General features: G+C 44.2%; 2 protein-coding genes across 9 annotated transcripts in view; one reads left to right on the plus strand and one right to left on the minus strand.

Annotated features, from left to right (window-relative positions):
- CCDC68 (coiled-coil domain containing 68) overlaps positions 1–12062 on the plus strand; it is a 36926-nt gene extending 24864 nt beyond the window's left edge. For all 5 annotated transcript variants that reach the window (XM_083466201.1, XM_083466202.1, XM_083466205.1 and 2 more), the window contains exons 11-12: positions 609–685; positions 3904–12062. In XM_083466201.1, the coding sequence (XP_083322327.1) occupies positions 609–685; positions 3904–3952 (126 nt within the window). In that variant the 3' untranslated portion in view covers positions 3953–12062. The remainder of the gene's footprint in view (positions 1–608; positions 686–3903) is intronic.
- The window catches only part of RAB27B (RAB27B, member RAS oncogene family), a 109407-nt gene continuing 99193 nt past the window's right edge, over positions 8128–18341 (minus strand). For all 4 annotated transcript variants that reach the window (XM_083466305.1, XM_083466306.1, XM_083466307.1 and 1 more), the window contains 3 exons: positions 15600–15703; positions 13532–13655; positions 8128–12930 (listed from right to left, as the gene is read on the minus strand). In XM_083466305.1, the coding sequence (XP_083322431.1) occupies positions 12741–12930; positions 13532–13655; positions 15600–15703 (418 nt within the window). In that variant the 3' untranslated portion in view covers positions 8128–12740. The remainder of the gene's footprint in view (positions 12931–13531; positions 13656–15599; positions 15704–18341) is intronic.

Raw genomic sequence — 18341 nt, forward strand, 5'->3', positions numbered from 1 at the left:
CACTATGCAAAATGCTCTTCCCTGAGATGCTTGCCTGATGCCTTTGTTACACATCTTTAGGCGCTAGGCAAAAGCATTCCCCTTCTCCCAGGCTTTTGGCTAATTAAACAATCTATGGCCTTTCAAACTGTGGAGGGTATTGTTTTCATTTGTTGCCATGCTATGGATTTCTGTATTTTTATATTGTAAACTTCCCTGTGATCCTCAGATGAAGGGCAGTACAGTGGTTCCTCCGGTTACGAACGGGATCCATTCTGGAGGCCCGACCATATCTCAAAAACTTTGTAACCGGAGGCACCCTTCTGCACACGCGTGTGACACGCAGAGCGCTTCTGCGCATGCGCGCGCCGTAAAACCCAGAAGCATGCACTTCTTAGTTTGCTGTGGCCGTAACCCGAAGATTCTGTAACCTGGAGGTTACACAACACGAGGTACCACTGCATAGAAATTTAATAAATAAAATTATTATTATCATTGAAATAATTGTCTAGTTGAAAGTTTTCACTACCATTTAGATAAATGAGGTTGACATGAGCTCTACCTGACTTAGCTTAATATTTTGCGCTCGGATGAAATAAACTATGTGTATTCTTACCTCCCACTTCCAGAACAAAGAACTTAAGTACAAAGTGGAATTCTATTCCAGCCAGTCGAGACCAAAGGCTTCTAAAGCTGTTTCAGCAAAGTAAGACTTTTTAAAAAAAATATAGCAATCCAGCAGTTTTCTTGTTATGCAATTGCTTTTTGTTTGGATATTTAAGCAGCAGTGTATTGGGATCACCTCAGTTCCCCTGTCCCCGTCTCTCCGCTGGGCGTGAATTTCTGAGCTTATAGAAAGGCTGAAAAAAATAGTGTAAAAGAAAACGTGTGTCATCGAGCATCCCCTACATCATGTTTTGTTTCTGGCACTGCAAAGGCCCCTCACCACAGAAAATCAATGCCAGCCAATATGGTCAATGGTCAAGAATGATGGGTGTTCCAGTCCAATGACATCTGAAGGGCCACATAGTCTCTGTTCTTGGCATAAACCAGGGGTGAAACTATTTACTTATTTCACCTGGGTCAAATACCCAGTTTGGCGCACCCTCACCCCAGTGAATTCATGTACACATACAGGCTGGGAGCCTCAATGACACTGCTCTTGAGGCTTTACCCACGGCAAAAAACACAGCTAGCCCCAGGCTGCGCACCTAGTCCTGTAGGGCCACCATTTACCCCATTCAGGACCAGGGAGTTCCCCACACCTGCCCACCCCTTATCCCCCAGAAATAGTGCTTCTGTCTTGTCTGGATCCAACCTCATTCCGTTAACTGCCATCCACCCTCCAACCGCCTCCAGACACTCACACTAGACATTCACTGCCATCATTGAATGGATTATATCCTTCTAAAAAGGTAAAGGGACCCCTGACCATTAGGTCCAGTCGTGGCCGACTCTGAGGTTGCAGCGCTCATCTCGCTTTATTGGCCGAGGGAGCCAGCGTACAGCTTCCAGGTCATGTGGCCAGCATGACTAAGCCACTTCTGGCAAACCAGAGCAGCACACGGAAATGCCATTTACCTTCCTGCCAGAGCGGTGCCTATTTATCTACTTGTGCTTGATGTGCTTTTGAACTGCTAGGTTGGCAGGAGCAGGGACCAAGCAACGGGAGCTCACCCTGTTGCGGAGATTCGAACCGCCGACCTTCTGATCAGCATGTCCTAGGCTCTGTGGTTTAACCCACAGCGCCACTCGCGTCCCAGCGCCTTCTAGTATCCAGTATCCTTCTTGTACAATGCAAAATTGAAACTATCTGGTGTTTTGCACTCTATTCCGGCTGGCAACCTATTTAGTGAGGAAGCAACACATAGCCTAGATACCAAGGGACGTTTTTCTTTACACAGTGGCAAGATCTTTAAAAGGCAGCTGATAACATTTGTTTGCTGTCACAGTCCAAACTCAGACAGTCTGTTACTCCGCATAGGAACTCTGCAAACCCCACTGCTTATTGGCCTCGGCCAGCTATTGGAGGAAGGGTGTTTTCCTCAGTGCCATTTTGGCATGATGCGCTCTTCGGTCAAGCCATCCAAACGAAACACATGTGAAATTGCCTGCATGCTGCCATTGAAGCCGCATGAACTCTTGATTCAATTTCAAAAGGGCTGGTAGAAATGAATGTGTGTGAGAGGCCCGCCATGCTGATGGATGTTGCGTGCAAATTCACCACAGCTTTTCGGTTGCTGATTGGTTCTCAAGCGTGGCTTTCTTTGCTGAGGAAGACGCCAGCTCTTGCCTTGCGATCTGTTGCTAGTTCATCCGAGGTCCATCAAAAGGACTGCGTCTTGCCCATCCTTCTGTTCTGACTGATGCAGAGCATGTGGGTGTCTATTACAGGCCAACCACTTGGTTTGCTCTCCTCGGTTATTAATAAGCAGTCCATCTGCTCTGCTTTCTGGAAGGCAGGGAGAGAGATTGGCTTCTAAGAACAAGGCTAAAGAGAATAATGGGGAATGCTGGCATGAGATTTCGGTCCTTGGCTGCCTGTACTCTACTTCAAATTCTAAGCACCAGCAGGGATATAGGAACTTGCCTTCTACTGAGTCAAACTAGCTCAGTACCAAGAATGGAGAATCTGTGACCCTCTGGATGTTGCTGGACCACAACTCCCATCATCCCTGGTCATTGCCCATGCTGGCTGGGGATCATGGGAGGTCCAACAACATCTGAGGGGGCTACAGGTTCCCCATCCCCATCTGCATTGACTGTCGGCAGCTCTCCAGAATTTCAGACCTGGGGCCTCTTCCAGCTCCAACTGAGATGCTAGATTGAACTTGATTCAGATTCAATGCCCAGCCATGATCTGGTGTTACATCTGAATGTAGCTGCAGAGAACAGAATATTTCACAACATGTGCAACAGTTTTAGATGGTTCCAGGGCAGACCTACTACCTAGTAACATTTCATATTTATGGACAGTTCGCAAATATTCAAGGCATGTCTTTATCTCAGTAATGGTTACAACAACCCTCTGATGCCTGCATATTGCAGAAGATGCCCCGAGGCTCAGATAATAGCCGGTTCCACAAAGCCACCCACTGAGCTTATAGCAGATGTGAGATCTGAATCAGATCTTCCTTGCTCGCTCTTCAGTCTCTTAACTCCTGTGCTAGAAATGATGGAAGGCATTATTGAGCGTGCCTTTACTCTCCAGTCACTTGCATAAATCTAAAGGTTCCTCAAAGCTACAATGCAGGAATGGGGAAGCTGTGATCCTCCAGATGTTGGTGGGATACAGCTCCCATCATTCTTGACCATTGACCAGGCTGTCTGGAGATGCTGGGAGTTGGAAGGCCACATGTTCTCCATAATAGTGGCCCGGAAATTCACCTTCAGAATGTCACATTCAGGGTATGGTTGGCTTGCCTTGAAAAATGAATGTTGTTGGGGAAGTTCTCTCTCCTCCAGATAGTTCTAATAATTACTATCCACAAAAACTAGATTCAGCTTCCATTTTCAAAGAGAGTATTCACAACTGATCACAGAATCAGAGTTGGAAGGGACCCCGAGGCTCATGTAGTCCAACCCTCTGCTACGGGGATCAGACCTGCAACCTTGGTGTTAATCAGGACCACACTCTAACCAACTGAGCTATCAAATTATTACAAGATGCTGGAGCAGGTAGATAGTTCAATTGGGTTGTACTAGCAAATCTCCCTGGGGGATGAAGCTGGACCGTCTTGGTAAGCAGTTGGCCGAATTAGATGGACCATTGATCTATTCTATACAGCATGATGACGGCAGTTCTTAAGGCTATTCTTAAGTTATTGACTCACCGCAGAGTACTGGCACAGGATTCATTTGCACAAAGTTATGTTTTACCTGTAGCTGGATGTATGGCTCACCTGTAATCTTCTTCTTCACCAGGCTTGACGGAAGTACACCATACACCATGATTTCCAGACGCCATAAGTGAAGCATCTCCAGGAAACACAGGCCATTTATTTTTTTTTGCAGATCCACCGGAAGGATCCCAGTTTTGTTGACTTCATTTCATGGATTATTCTTCAAAATATGATGCATAGGAGAGAGAGAAAAGTCTACCCAACCTCCGCCCTCCATCCGTCACATCATGTTTGGTCTTCTGTTAATGTAGATGGAACCACAGGATGGCTGTCCAATGAAGGAAGTGGAGTCAGATGTGGAGGAGGAGCTTCAGGGGAGACTGGGCAGCTTCTTATTTATTTATTTATTGACTGTAGCTCTGTGGCTATTCCCCACCAGTGATGAATGTTCACTGCCTTGACTCATTAACTCATGCAGAATAAATTTCAGAACATTATTCATGCTGCACGGAGGTCTGATGAAGCTGATCCTCACTAGGAAGAGGAAGAAGGTTATTGCATGCCCTTCACCTTGAAGTACCAGGGTGGGTTACAACAATTTAACATGCACCACAAAAACGGTTTAAAACAACTTGCCATCCCAAAAACAGGGTGGATCCTAAAATTAAGCATCCCGAGTGTCAAGTGCCAGGAGAGAAAGGTGCATCTTCAGCATTCAGTGCAGGTGCCAGGTGCCATTCTGCAAGGAGGGACTTCCACAACTTAGGTGCTGCCACAGAGAATGCCCTCTCCTGGACCACAGATACACTCTGAATTTCTGAGGGAGGTGGAACTGTGAAGAGAACTCCCTCTGCTGATCTTAACACAAGAGGGTCCATCGGAAAGAAGATGTTTCAGATATTTGGACCCTAAGTTGTTTAGAGCTTTAAACGTAGGTGAGCATCTTGCATTGAACCCCAAAGCTAACTGGCAACCGTTGTAGCTTTTTATTTTTTTCAAAGGGGCTTTACATTGTGAGGCCTTGCTTCTCCCATAGTCACAGCCTTGTTGGAATCCAGCATGGCTCTGACTCACAGCTTCTGCCTGCAGCATGTTTTCTGCTCACTTCAAACACAACTCTGGCCTTTTTCCTTCTCACTACCAGTCCGATGAGGGAGGGGTCCTACCCATTTGCCCTCTAGCACAAAACAACTTCCCTTCTTATTACTAATGACCAGTAAAGGTAAAAGTAAAGGACCCCTGAAAGTTAAGACCAGTCGCAGATGACTCTGGGGTTGCAGCACTCATCTTGCTTTACAGGTCAAGGGAGCTGGCGTTTGTCTGCAGACAGTTTTTCCAGGTCATGTGACCAGCATGACTAAGCCACTTCTGGCAAAACCAGAGCAGCACACAGAAACACCGTTTACCTTTCCGCTGGAGTGGTACCTATTTATCTACTTGCACTTTTGGGCGTGCTTTCGAACTGCTAGGTTGGCAGGAGCTGGGACCGAGCAACAGCAGCTCATCCCATTGCAGGGATTCAAACCACCAAGCTTTTGATTGGCAAGCCCAAGGCTCAGTGGTTTAGACCACAGCACCACCCATACTTAGGGCCATTAACAAGAAACTTGCCTGGCTCCTTCAACAGTGTCTCTGTGGGAATTTAAGCTGGAGCTTTCCCCAGCCAGCCCTACCTTGGGACACGAGGGATTGGACCTGGGATTATTATTATTTTTTGCATGCAAAGCTACTCTGTGATGGAGCTACGAACCTTATTCTTTATGATACAGCTCTGGTGCGAAAACCATTGTAGCTCAGTGCTATACACTCTTTTACTGAGAACAAAGCCCTACCAAGTTCGGTGGGACTGATTTCTAAGTACACACAGACTTACAGGTAGGGATGTACAAATTAACCACACAACCCAAATTCTTCGTGTCTTAGAGAGCCAGTGGGGGCCATCACAAGTTGTGCAGGTCTGCCCAGGTTATGCTTCTCCATTGCATCCGCTGGTTCCTTACCAGCTGTGTTGCCCTCTTGTCAAGAGGAAGTGATTTGTTTAATTAGACTCCATTTGAAATTACAAACTGCAAAGCCTACTGGAGTGCATCTTCTCAAAAACATCCTTCATGCTGTGTCTGATGAGCTGTTCTCCTTTAACCTGAATCCCCCCCCCCTTTTTTTGGTCCAGGTATATGATTTAACAGCAGCATTGAAGCAAGTATAGAAGTTTGCACTTTTGAGTCATGGATTTGAGTAATTTGGATGGCATCCCAGATTTAGGGCCAATTTTACATGGGGACTTCCCAAAATCAGATGGTGTGGTGTTTCCATTTTTATTTTAAAGCATCTACTCAGGGACGACAATTGTGCTCAGGGAGGGAGACATTTAACCCTTTCCCAGCAGGGAGGTTTCCTTACCTGAATCCAACATATGGCCCATATTATTGACTTCCTACTTTCAAATACGTCCATCTGTTTTTCAGAGGCAAATAGAAACATTGGATGCTCCCCGTTTTAAATGCATTTCAATCTTTTGAAACTTTGGAATCGCTACTGCTATTAAAGATTTACAAGCAGCTCTCCTACACACTTGCTCATGACTTATTGAGTAATCCCAGCGTGAAGCTTGCTGAGCTGCCCCCAGGAATCAGAAATCTGGCAAATTAGAACATCAAATAGTACTGGTAGCCTGCCATTCAACACAGCTGAATTTGGAAAACGTACGGAAGGCAAACATCCACATGCTTCTACTGAAAGTCCTCTGCCCACCAAAAAAAAAACCTTCATTACGAGTCAAGTTTAGAACAGGTGCCTCTAAAGCAATCTTGCTGCAAAGTCCAGCAATTTAAAATCCCTAAAATAGTTATAACCACATACCCTAAAGAGGCTAGGCTTTGTTTGAAGTGTTTGCAAAGGTTCTTTTGGAGGAAGGGGGAGGGGAAATCTGCTGGAACTGAAGATGCCAGGGAAATCCTCCAGACTCAGGCTTGGAAACTAATTTTGGGAATTTGCAAAAGCCTTGAAAGATGAGAGATGAGCTATTCATGCCCTCAAATCCTTCTCTATACTACCAAATCTAGGTAGTATAAATATGCTCAAGACAGCAGCCTGAGGATGTAAGGGAACCCCGTCTCTTATGGAAGATCCCACTATTGGCAATTTTATTCCATTAGCTAGGGATAGAGACATGGGTAAAATGCAAAATGGAGGGGAAGAGGAGAATGGAAGATATGCCAGTTTTCTACGAGCAGAGAATTTTTTTTAATGGACCATCAGATTAGACTCCACCAGAAGTGGTACAGCCAACACAGGCTTACCATATGACAGCTACTGCTGTTGAGTTTTGAATGTGTACATACTGGGCCATACCCAGTGCTGGGGACCTGCTGATGTGAGGGACTTTGATGCATGCAATGGCATATCCTCTTCCTCTTGTCTCCTCCATCCTCCTGTGTGCCCTGGGAGGTTGGGGGACCTTCTGGAGATGATTGGGAGGCAAACTATGCAGAAATTCTGGTTTTAGTATGCTGGCTGTTTGCTGTAATAAACACTGATTGATTGATTGATTGATTGATTGATTGATTGATTGGGAGGCACACTGGGGGAAGAGAGGAAACCCAAGTCCTATTATGCCAGTGGAAACTGATGATGAGCACTGCATTTTATTTTTTGATCCACAAGCTGCCCAGAGAACTGATGTTAGTCAGGGGGCCTTAAATTGTGAATAATCCCTAAGTAAATATTGGGGAGCCTCAGGCCTAGGGAGCCAAAAGCCACCTTCCAGACCTCTCTATCTGGCTCTTCTTTGCAGATCACGCTCTCTCCCCAGCCACACACTTGCTGGACTGGAATGCACCCCTGAAGTCTTAATCTTTTTCAGTCTGACAGTCCCAGTGCCTTCTGCCCAGCCTTCTAGGCGTCAAATGCAGATGGATCAAATGCATTTTTTACCTTTGGACATACAGTAGGCTAATTCTGAACACTCTCACACATCTCTGTTCTTCATCCAGCCATGCAAGAGGCATATTAGATTTCAAGGACACAGTCCAGTCATGAAAGGAATAATTTGAGGTGTAAGGCAGGGATAGTGAGAGGTGTGGTCTAGGGAGAAGGGGTGTGGCCTTAAGAGAGTTCTGAGGGCCAGATACAAAGGCCTGCTGGGCCACACTGGGCGCTAGGTCTGAGGTTCTCCAACACTGTTGTAAAACATAGTGAACTCTCTCTCTCTCTCTCTCTCTCTCTCTCTCACACACACACACACACACAAACACACACACACAAACACACTCTTTCCTGATTTTGTGTTCCAACAGCCCAACACTGATTAAAAACATATTATTTTAATTTTCAAAAGGACAGTGCAGATATGAAACCACAAGATTACATTCCTTGACCATATTGTACAAACCCAGACACTAGTTAATAAAAGTTGACAATGTGTATGTATATAATATATATATATATATTTATAGATATTTAGTTTTAAAGCCACAGGTACTTTGGTACAACAAAGTAATGACTGACATTGTTATGCTGGCATCGCAGTCTACTGAGAGACATACAATACAAAACGCCCACGTTCAAGAATGTAAATCTTTTAACATGTACAGACCTGCCGCATAGACCAACGTAAAACATGCTCAGAATAATCTAACAGAGAAAACATTTTTTTTTTTAAAAAAAAGCAATTGATCAATTGGAAGGTTGCTAGTGTTAAGTCAGAAAGGCGAAGGATACAAAATCTGAAAAGGATAATTTCAATAAATATGCTCAGGCAAAGTACCTCGAATTATTTACACTGAAAGCCCTATTGTGCAGGGAGGACAGGCAGTTATAGGAGATGCTTCATAAAGAATCTATGTAAATTGGTGTTCTGAAAATAAGGGTAGAACATAAGTGATGCAACTTGTGTTTCTCTGCAAGTGGAGAGAGGAATGTTTCTGTTTTATTTTGCTTTTAAAGTGCAAGAATGTCTGTACTACTTGGGACTACCTAATCTCCCCACCCAAGTACAGGCCTTGTCTTATATAGATGATATGAAATGAGAAGGCAGGTTGTAGTACAGCAGAGTCAAAATTAAAATGTGTTTCTTGCAGAGCACACACACACTCGCTTGCAACATGATAGCAGGGCCCTACCCAACTCCCACCCATTTTTGTCCCTTCCTGTGAAAGCTTGGCTTATCTTACTTGCTTCTATAACTGTTGTACACACAGCTTGACTCAATATTATGTTTTACCTGGCTTGACATTTCCCAACATAAGTGCTGGAATGAGATAAAGAAAAAAATGTCTAAGGGGAGGCAGACAGAACCATGCAAGACTCACACTCCTGAAAAAAGCTCCAGAAGGTTCCACATCTGGCCCACAAAAGTAGCGTTCCTAATGCGGAGTCATGAGGAGGTTACCAAGAAAAAAACTGGGTTCTTCTTTTCATTCAGTGTCACAGCAGACTACCATATGCTTTCTAGGAAAAGGAGACTTCAGATGACAGCTGTGGCGCAGATGCAGGGAACCTGACCCCTCCAGATGTTGGTGAGAGTCCAACTCCCATTATCCCAGACTAATGGTCATGCTGGTGGCAGTGGGGGAGAGGTATATACCCACAACATCCAGAGGTTCCTTATCTCTGCTTTAGCAATACCACACCAGCTTTAAGTATTGGTGTGAAATTAGCAGTCAGTGTGTTGGTAGATCTAAGACAAGGGCCTTAAGACAAATTTACAAACACACATTTGGAGAGAATGGGCTTTCCCCAGAAAGTCTTGATTGAATACCCATTTTTAGGTGCACCACATGTCTGTTACTACTACATAACACTCCATTTTCTCACATGAATCCAATTGGATACACTTCCCCTCCTCCAAGGACTTATCCTTAAAGGACCATCACTCAGAGCCACATTGATAAACTCCTCCATGCTGTTACAGTTGGCAAATGGATATTCCTGGGACACCAGGGCAGAGTTAATTCTCCCCTCATCTATTAAGTATGAACAACTCAAGCTTGTGGAGCCATATTGCAGAGGTGATTGGGGAATGCTTCAGCTGATTATTTGAAAGCACTCAAAGAAAGCACCTCAAAAGTGCCTGAGGAGTTGTAGCATTCCTGTTGGATGCTACAGGGGACAGTGAAAAGTGATGTCTCCCACGCCAGCACACACAAAATGAAGCTACATTTCACAGCACACATTCCAAGAGTCTCCATTGTTTTATTCAACATTTTTAAAAGGGGGAGAAGTAAGCCTGGAATTACCTCTTTATTTTCATACCAACCTTTCTATGCCCCTGGCAATTGTTGATCAATGAACCACAGATGGCCTGGCTTAAGTATTCTGTTGTACGTAGGCTCATTTTGTCAAGCAGCTAATGTAAGACCTGCGAGGGCAAGATAGGTTTCCTACATAAAGGTACCTGGTGTCATTCTGACACTTCCTGCTCCTCCTCATTTCCAGCTCTGATGAGAGGTGGAGGTGGAGATGGGATCACCAGGAAGGTGCCACCAAAGATGAGTGATGTGCTATGGAATGAAATCAGCACAGACGCTGCTGAAAACCTCATATAGATTCTTATTATGCCAAACACAAGACTTCACATGGGATTCGGCAATTTTTAGTACCCTGATGTCCAGAAATGGGGAACCCATGGATCTCCAGCTATCATATGTGGAGGTCTACAGGTTCTCCACCCTACTATAAGAGGAAAAATAGGAATCCTGGACCCTAGTCCTTAATAGGAAACCATGCTTGCCAAAATCCCCCCAACATGCAGTTGTTAAAAGTACAGAGGGGTTCCTCTCGAATAAGACATCTCCAAATTTTACAGGGACTTTACAGTAAATGCAGCATGAAAAAAAGGAGGAAAGCTGGGCTTCCTAAGAGAGGGTGCTTGAGAAGTCTCACTAATGGTCCTCAGAAGGAAAAAAAGCAGTTGGTTATGAGATGGAAAGGGAGGAAAATCTGCTCTTGCACTGAACCATTAACAGCCCATGCACCAGGCGTGTGGCATGTTGTTTCACCTTTGTTTCACCAAAAAATAGCATGCAAAAATATAAAATTCCAAAAGCATAGCTACCAAGGTTTCATTAACTGTTCTACCAGTTAAAAATACCACTGGGGTTTTTCTTTCTTTCTGAAAGACATCCTGTCAATTGCTTGCTGCAGGTTAGGCAGACTCTCCTGTGTGCAGCATTCTAGCAGCTGCAGTTTCCAAGCACACATCTCTTCCTCCTTCCTTGAGGAACTTGTTAGTGCAACAGCTCTTTCCTACAGACTATCATATTGCCCTCTAGGGCTGGCTTCAGGATTTGGGGGCTCTGCAGCAAGAGTTCATCAACTGAGCCATCTTAATAAGCAAGGGATGGAGGGGGAAGATCTCAGAACAGGCACCTCAGAATTCTCCATCTATGAAGTATGATTTTTGGCAAGCAAGCCTAACTCCTCTGTATCATTTCTTCTTAATGTCATCTTCCAACTCTCCATGTTGTTACGGTTTCAGCTTTGTACATTAACTGGGCTGCCCAGATACCCTCTTGCCCTTGTGCTGCACAAGATCACCTCTGCATGAAACCCAAATAAAACTATGGGCCAATAGTTTGACCCATAAAGCAAAGACCACGAGGTGCTTAAAGTCTCTTCTCCAGTTTTCCCAGTGGGATCTTGCTGGTTTCAGGGCCAAAGCTGGAGCAGCCATATTGCTCTAGGACTTTACCAATATATACTTTGTTCTAACGTGGCACCATGTAGGAATGGTACACAGCTGATTTTTATTTATTTATTTCAAAAGATACGTTTTAATACATCACAGCCCCACCACAACATTTGGCTTTAAAGAACAATTTGGCACCACTCAACAGTTGGCAGCATAGCTACAGTAACAGAATCACCCTTTGATGCTCTGTTCCTAAGCCTACCTTGCCAATTTTAAAATGCTTCCAAGTGCCAGCCATATATTATATATTTAATCAAGGTTTTGCTTTTGTGGTGCTCCATTCTTCAAATCAGCATTCAACAGTTTTACATTTATTAGGTGGCCCACTTGTAAAACAAAAATAAAAAAATTAATGCATTGAGGGAAGAGGATTAATTAGAAAAGCTAACTGCATTCATATGGACCTGTCTTCTCTTTACCTGAGGAAAGAGACTCCTTTAAAGCAGTTACAAAGTCACCAGAGAAAGCGTTTGTCATTCTGCTGCCCATGTTCTTGGGAGACAACGCTGGCCTTGGTGTCTGAAGCATGGACAATACCTTTTGGTTTAGAGGGGAAAAGCTTCACTGCAGTATGCACCTGCTCCTTCCCACCACTGTGCTAGAATTCCTGGACATCCCCTTCCTCTTTTAGCCCCCACCCCTCCAATTTCACTTGGCCATCAGTTCCAATGTTACACAGGTCCTCAGTTTTATCCTGGAAGAGGATGCAATATTCTGAGCTCATCAGGGACATCAGTCAGCTGAATGTAACAGCAATGACTGCTTGGTATTGACAAAAAAATAAAAATACAAAGACATTTATAATAAGCTACATTAATATCCATTTGCTTTTTATAAACCGTCTGTAGCAAATGCATAATGTATATTGTAATAGAAGGCAACAGGACTAGAAGTGATTGCATGGGCCTACAAGGGTGATTCACTGTCTTATCATATAACATTTCAACAACTCTCTCCCCAATATAAGCAAGGCTTTCCTCTATTTACTGGCCTGGTTGTATTGAGAAGAACGAGGGCCTTTGGGTTTTCTATGAAGATGACATTGTACAGATAACATCTGTGGCAAGCATGGAAGCAAGACTCTCTCAGCATCAGAAATAATCAGCCTTGCTTAAGACAACAACAGCTGTCCCACAAGAGCTTCCAGGATTGAATTTGGTGGTTGGTCGGGCCTGCTATTTTCGGATAGGACAACTTCTTGTTCATTCCCCTCTGTCTGAGGAGCTAAATCAACATGCACATTTCTTCTCTTCTGATTTTGCTGGTGTCAGCTTCCCTGAATTTCCTCCGTTGGCTGTGTCTGAGACTTGACTCTTGTCAACACACTGTTCCATACGTTTCATTATCAAGTCCAAGAGCGTTTCCACAGCTTTTTCCACATTCTGGCCGGTAGCTGCACTCGTTTCAAAGTATGGGATGCTAACAGGAAAACAGCAAAAAATCTTTGTCAGATGGGACATTTTAAAAATGGGGTCATTAACGAAAATGTCTACCCAGCTCTTCCTTCGAGGGACAACTTATCCACAGATCCCAGGTGGTTTCCCCTCAATACAAAATTGCTTTTACATCAATAGAACCACATCATAGACCTTCAAATCATTCCCTAGGCATGCCTAAAAAGGCTTGCTTTGACTTTGCCCTGCTCTTCCCCCTACATAATAGGAGTGGAAATTGAAACTTTTTAAAAACTAATTGGAGACTCTTGGTCTAGGAGTACCAGATAAAACAAAGACTCAGTCCCACCAGATTATGCAGGAACGCAAGGTATAAAAGAGATAACATGTTGCACCTTCATTAAAATTCCAAATACTAACCAACTTAACATTATTATTATTTTTAAAGTACAGATTAGCAGTACTGTGCATCCCAGGAGTGAAAAATGTATGTGAAGCCTTAGGGCATGACCATGGATGCTAGTTAGAAAGTTGAAGTATACACTTAATTACCTTTCATAGGAGAGCTTTAAGGAGGCTTAAAGCCTTTCATTCATGTTAAGATTCCTGTAACTGACTGGGCTTACCCGTATTTGTCTGCTAGATCTTTCGCTTGTCTCTCATTGACCTCTCTCTGATCTGACAGGTCAGCTTTATTTCCAATTAATACAATGTCCGGGTTCTCACAATACGCGTTTGCTTGCAGTTGGCCTAAACAAAACAAAGAAGTCTGGGTAAGGGATGTTGAAAAAGCTATCTGGAAAAAAGATAAGCGTAAAAACAACTGTTTCAGTATCAGTACCAAGAGGACTTGTTTTCATGTCAAGGTAAGAATTATGCACAACAGAAATTGGAGGCTTAGGAATTTTTGTTGCCCTAGGGTGCAACAGCCCTTCCAATGAATAAATAATAAAACTAGAACAACAAAAACTTGTCTAGTAAGGCCAAGTAGCAGAGAATTCATTTCCCTCACTACAATGGCAACAGAATATTAATAACCTGCATTTGAAGTGTTGAAAGCACTTCCCACTATCTCAGTAATCCCTCCAAAAGTCCCATAATGTAGGCAAATATTATTATCCCATTATGGCAGATACTGTACAGACATGGTGATTGCTGAGGCTTAGAGAATAGGGGTTCATAATAACACAGTAGCCCGGCTGGATCAGACCGAAGACTGCCTTATCTAACCGGCATGCTGTTTCCCATAATGGCCAACCAGATGTCTGCAGAAAACCAACAAGCTAGGCATGAAGGTGAATGAGGTTGCAGTGATAAAGGGTAGCCAACTTCGCATTAGTCCTATCTCATAGTTCCATCTTTCCCACCCACCCTCAAACAGAAGAGGATTGACTATTGGCGTATGCTGGGAGTGAAGAGTAGATTCACACACACACACACATGCAATGCACACACATCATATGAACGTATGAAAGAGAAAGGAACAAATGCTTAGTTATATTGGCAGCCCCTTCCCCCTCCCGTCTTCAAGTCTGCCTGTTCAGTTTTTTTATCTATAAAACCCAACTGGTTCATTCACCCCATCCCATCTTGTTGTAGATTTTTGTGGAAGATCTCAGCCAAGCTTTATCCAGAGAGAGTATGTTACAGCGTTATCTTGTGAGTCTGAAGCTAAGGCAAGATTTGAACCAGGGACCTCCTGGCTCAGATTGTAAGGATTCCTGCTCCGTGTTTGCAGTCATGGGATTGTTGTCTATCACATGATGGTGTATGTTTTCATTCCACGGTGTGGGAAGTGACAGAGACAGGATGTTTTGTGTTACTGTGTTCCGTGAAGTAGAACGATTGCGCTTTGTTTTCTCTCTCTCTTTGCTTTCTGATGAGAAAGAGGAAGGAGCGAAGGCAGAATGCTCCGAGTATATTATATGTAAATAAAAATAGAGTAGCCAAAATGCTGTGCTACTGAGTTCTGTTACGCAAACTGAGAATACTCTGCGGATCCCTAAGTGTGCTGATGCTTCCTTGGTATCAGTCGCTGTGATGTTTGGGCTGAAGAAAGCTTTTAAAGCTCCCAAACAATCGACCAGGAGGGAGAGAACATGCCAGTCAGGCATGTGTCTCTACCAGGGTCCTACACGAGAGTAGGACGATCCTAACATGGTTATGGGCCCAGCACGCTTCCGCTGCACCACTCTGCTGGTTCCAGGAGACTCCAACCAGGACAAAGTCAGCCCCCGATCCTTCCTCTGCTGGCACTGGGTCTGTGGCCCTGATCCCTGGGCCCATAACCATGTTTCCTGGTTTCAATGTGGGCCCAACATTGCTTTCAAGGGGCCTGAGGGTCCAATACATGCAACTCCCAATATGCCAACCTTCCTCAACATGTTGCCATTCAGGTGTTGCTGGACTATAATTCCCGTCAACCGTAAGCATTGGTGCTGATGGGAGCTGTAGTCCAAATACCTATGGGCCAGCAGATTGGAGAAGGTTGCTCCATGCTCTCTTGCTCACCCCACTTTTAAAGGTTAGGGTGGAGTATGGGTTTTCCAAGTGCACTTTAAAAAAATAAATCCCAAGCATGGACAGAGATTCTGTCTTATACAGCAGTAGTCCCTGTATGAAGAATGACAGATGCAATATAGCCTAATCCAAAAGCACTTGAGGGCACGAGAGGCAGCTGCTCCCGCCACTTACTCATCCAGTTTCTGACATTTAAGAAGCTCTGTTGACTGGTGAGATCAAACATTAACAAGAAGCCCATGGCATCTCTGAAAAATGCTGTCGTGAGACTTCTGAATCTGCCAAAAGAAAGAAAGTGAAAGGATCAACATGCAGACTTAGCTCAGGAAGAAAGAAAAAAACCCATAGTAGGTAAACATTTTTCTACTGCATGGTTTAATGATGTTGAAACGAAAGATAAATCACAGTGGAAAACTTTTAACGTTCTCCTTTTTACAGGAAATATATGCACCAATTCACTGTTATTCCAATGGTACCATAAAAGCCGAGAAGCCCTCTTGTGGTTTACGATTTGTTCAGTTATGGACGTGAGTGTAAAAATGTCAAAAACTCTGCAACCAGCCTGTATGGCTCATGCAAAATAACGACAATTTTTGCACATTGACTTGTTTTGTACAATTGAGTCCAATTTTGCTATCAAGGGGATGGGCAAATGAGCCCACCCTGGCTTCTGAGATTTCAGACGGTATTACTCACACACCCTTCAAGCACAACTCTAGCCATAATGATTAGCTAAGCAGGATGTTAGTTCATTTACGTGAGAGCTGAGAATGATGCAACATTCCAGAGCGCAACAGAATTCCCACAGCCCAGGTAATACAGCTGTACCTTGGTTCTTGAACGGCTTAGTTGCCGAACAAATCTGCTCCTGAACGCCGCAAACCTGGAAGTACGTGTTGCGGTTTGCAAATGTTTTTCGGAAGCCGAACATCCAATGAAGTTTCCGCTTGAGTGCAGGAAGCTCCTACAGCCAATCGGAAACCGCGCCTTGGTTTGCGAATGGTTTTGGAGTCGAATAGACTCCTGGAAAGGATTAAGTTCAAGAAGCAAGGTACCACTGTATCCAGTTGCCCACATTTATTGTTAATGGGACTGTCACCCAGTTAAATATATAATAACATATGAGAAATGCCCTGCTGGATCCTGATCCAAAGGCCCATCTAGGCCTCTTAGAATCATAGAATCAGAGTTGGAAGAGACCACAAGGGCCATCGAGTCCAACCCCCTGCCAAGCAGGAAACACCATCAGAGCACTCCTGACATATGGTTGTCAAGCCTCTGCTTAAAGACCTCCAAAGTAGGAGACTCCACCACACTCCTTGGCAGCAAATTCCACTGTCAAACAGCTCTTACTGTCAGGAAGTTCTTCCTAATGTTTAGGTGGAATCTTCTTTCTTGTAGTTTGGATCCATTGCTCCGTGTCCGCTTCTCTGGAGCAGCAGAAAACAACCTTTCTCCCTCCTCTATGTGACATCCTTTTATATATTTGAACATGGCTATCATATCACCCCTTAACCTCCTCTTCTCCAGGCTAAACATGCCCAGCTCCCTTAGCCGTTCCTCATAAGGCATCGTTTCCAGGCCTTTGACCATTTTGGTTGCCCTCCTCTGGACACGTTCCAGTTTGTCAGTGTCCTTCTTGAACTGTGGTGCCCAGAACTGGACACAGTACTCCAGGACACAGTACTCTTCTCATATGGGCCAACCAGGTGCCTACAGGAAGCCTGAAAACAGGACCCGAGTGCAACAGCCACCTCCCCACTTGCAATTCCCAGCAACTGGAATTGAAAACACACCACCTCCAGCTCGTATCTATTGCTACTCCCACCTGCCATGGATTTGTCTAATCCCCTTTTCAGCCATCCAAGTTGAGCCATCATTGCATCTTGTGGGACCAAGGCATTAGCTATATCTTCAGTCATTTAGTCAGTTAATTGGATTAAAATAAGCATATGAATAAAATAATAGGCTCTGAAGGAAAACATTACTGTTGCTTGCAAGATGACGCAAATGGCCACCATCTTAAAAGGTCCCTTCCAACTCTGTCGTTCTGTGTACATTTTATTGGTTGCCAGTTACAGACACGCAATGTGGAACGGTAGCTTCAGCAGAATGACAGCATCAGTTGCACAGACTGTGACAGAGAGCAGACGAATCTTGGACTTGGGCCCGAGGAGATTTACACACCACTGGATTGCTAATAAAACTTCAGCACGGTTTACAAAAGAGGGGCAGTAATCCAGCCCCAAGGTAGTGTTGAAGCTGGAACTAACCACAGGGTAGGATACCGCATTGTCTAATAATGGCTCTGTTAAGGATTTGGCCTTTAACAATTGCAATTTCCAGGCATTTTGGAGCTTGGGTGAACATGGAAAGCCACATGTTAAGCTGAGAGTTATTTTTTTAAAAAACAAATTCTATACATAAACATGCATAGCTATTCATATAAATCCATATATTGTATGCTTGCTGCATCCCTCTTTCCTCCCACCTCTTTAATGGTTACCCTTGCCTCCTGGGGGCAGGGCCTGGCCCTTGTTGCTTACACTCCTCTGCAAGAGGCTATACAAAACCGTGACAGTCTTATATAATTCACATTTTGATTTGTGACTGCTAACCTATTGGGCACATTCATGAAGACGCTTCCCAGATGGGCACAGCAGCTCTGAGCCCATGTAACCATGGCAAAAATGCCCCCACGTTGCAATTTCTCCTTGATAGAGGATATCTCAGATGTAAAGCAGCCCTTGCACTTTAGATGTTGCACACGCGAGGACAACTTCCCAGATCACTGCTGACTGAGGTGTGCTAGAAAAGCAACACATGAGGGTGCAACAGTGGCTGCAGCAAAACCCTTGCTGGAGTCACATGTGCCATGGCCTCAAGCACATTTCCTGGGCAAATTCTGACTGGAAT

Source organism: Podarcis liolepis (assembly GCF_965112155.1).
Source record: "Podarcis liolepis genome assembly, chromosome: 11".
NCBI lineage: Eukaryota > Metazoa > Chordata > Lepidosauria > Squamata > Lacertidae > Podarcis > Podarcis liolepis.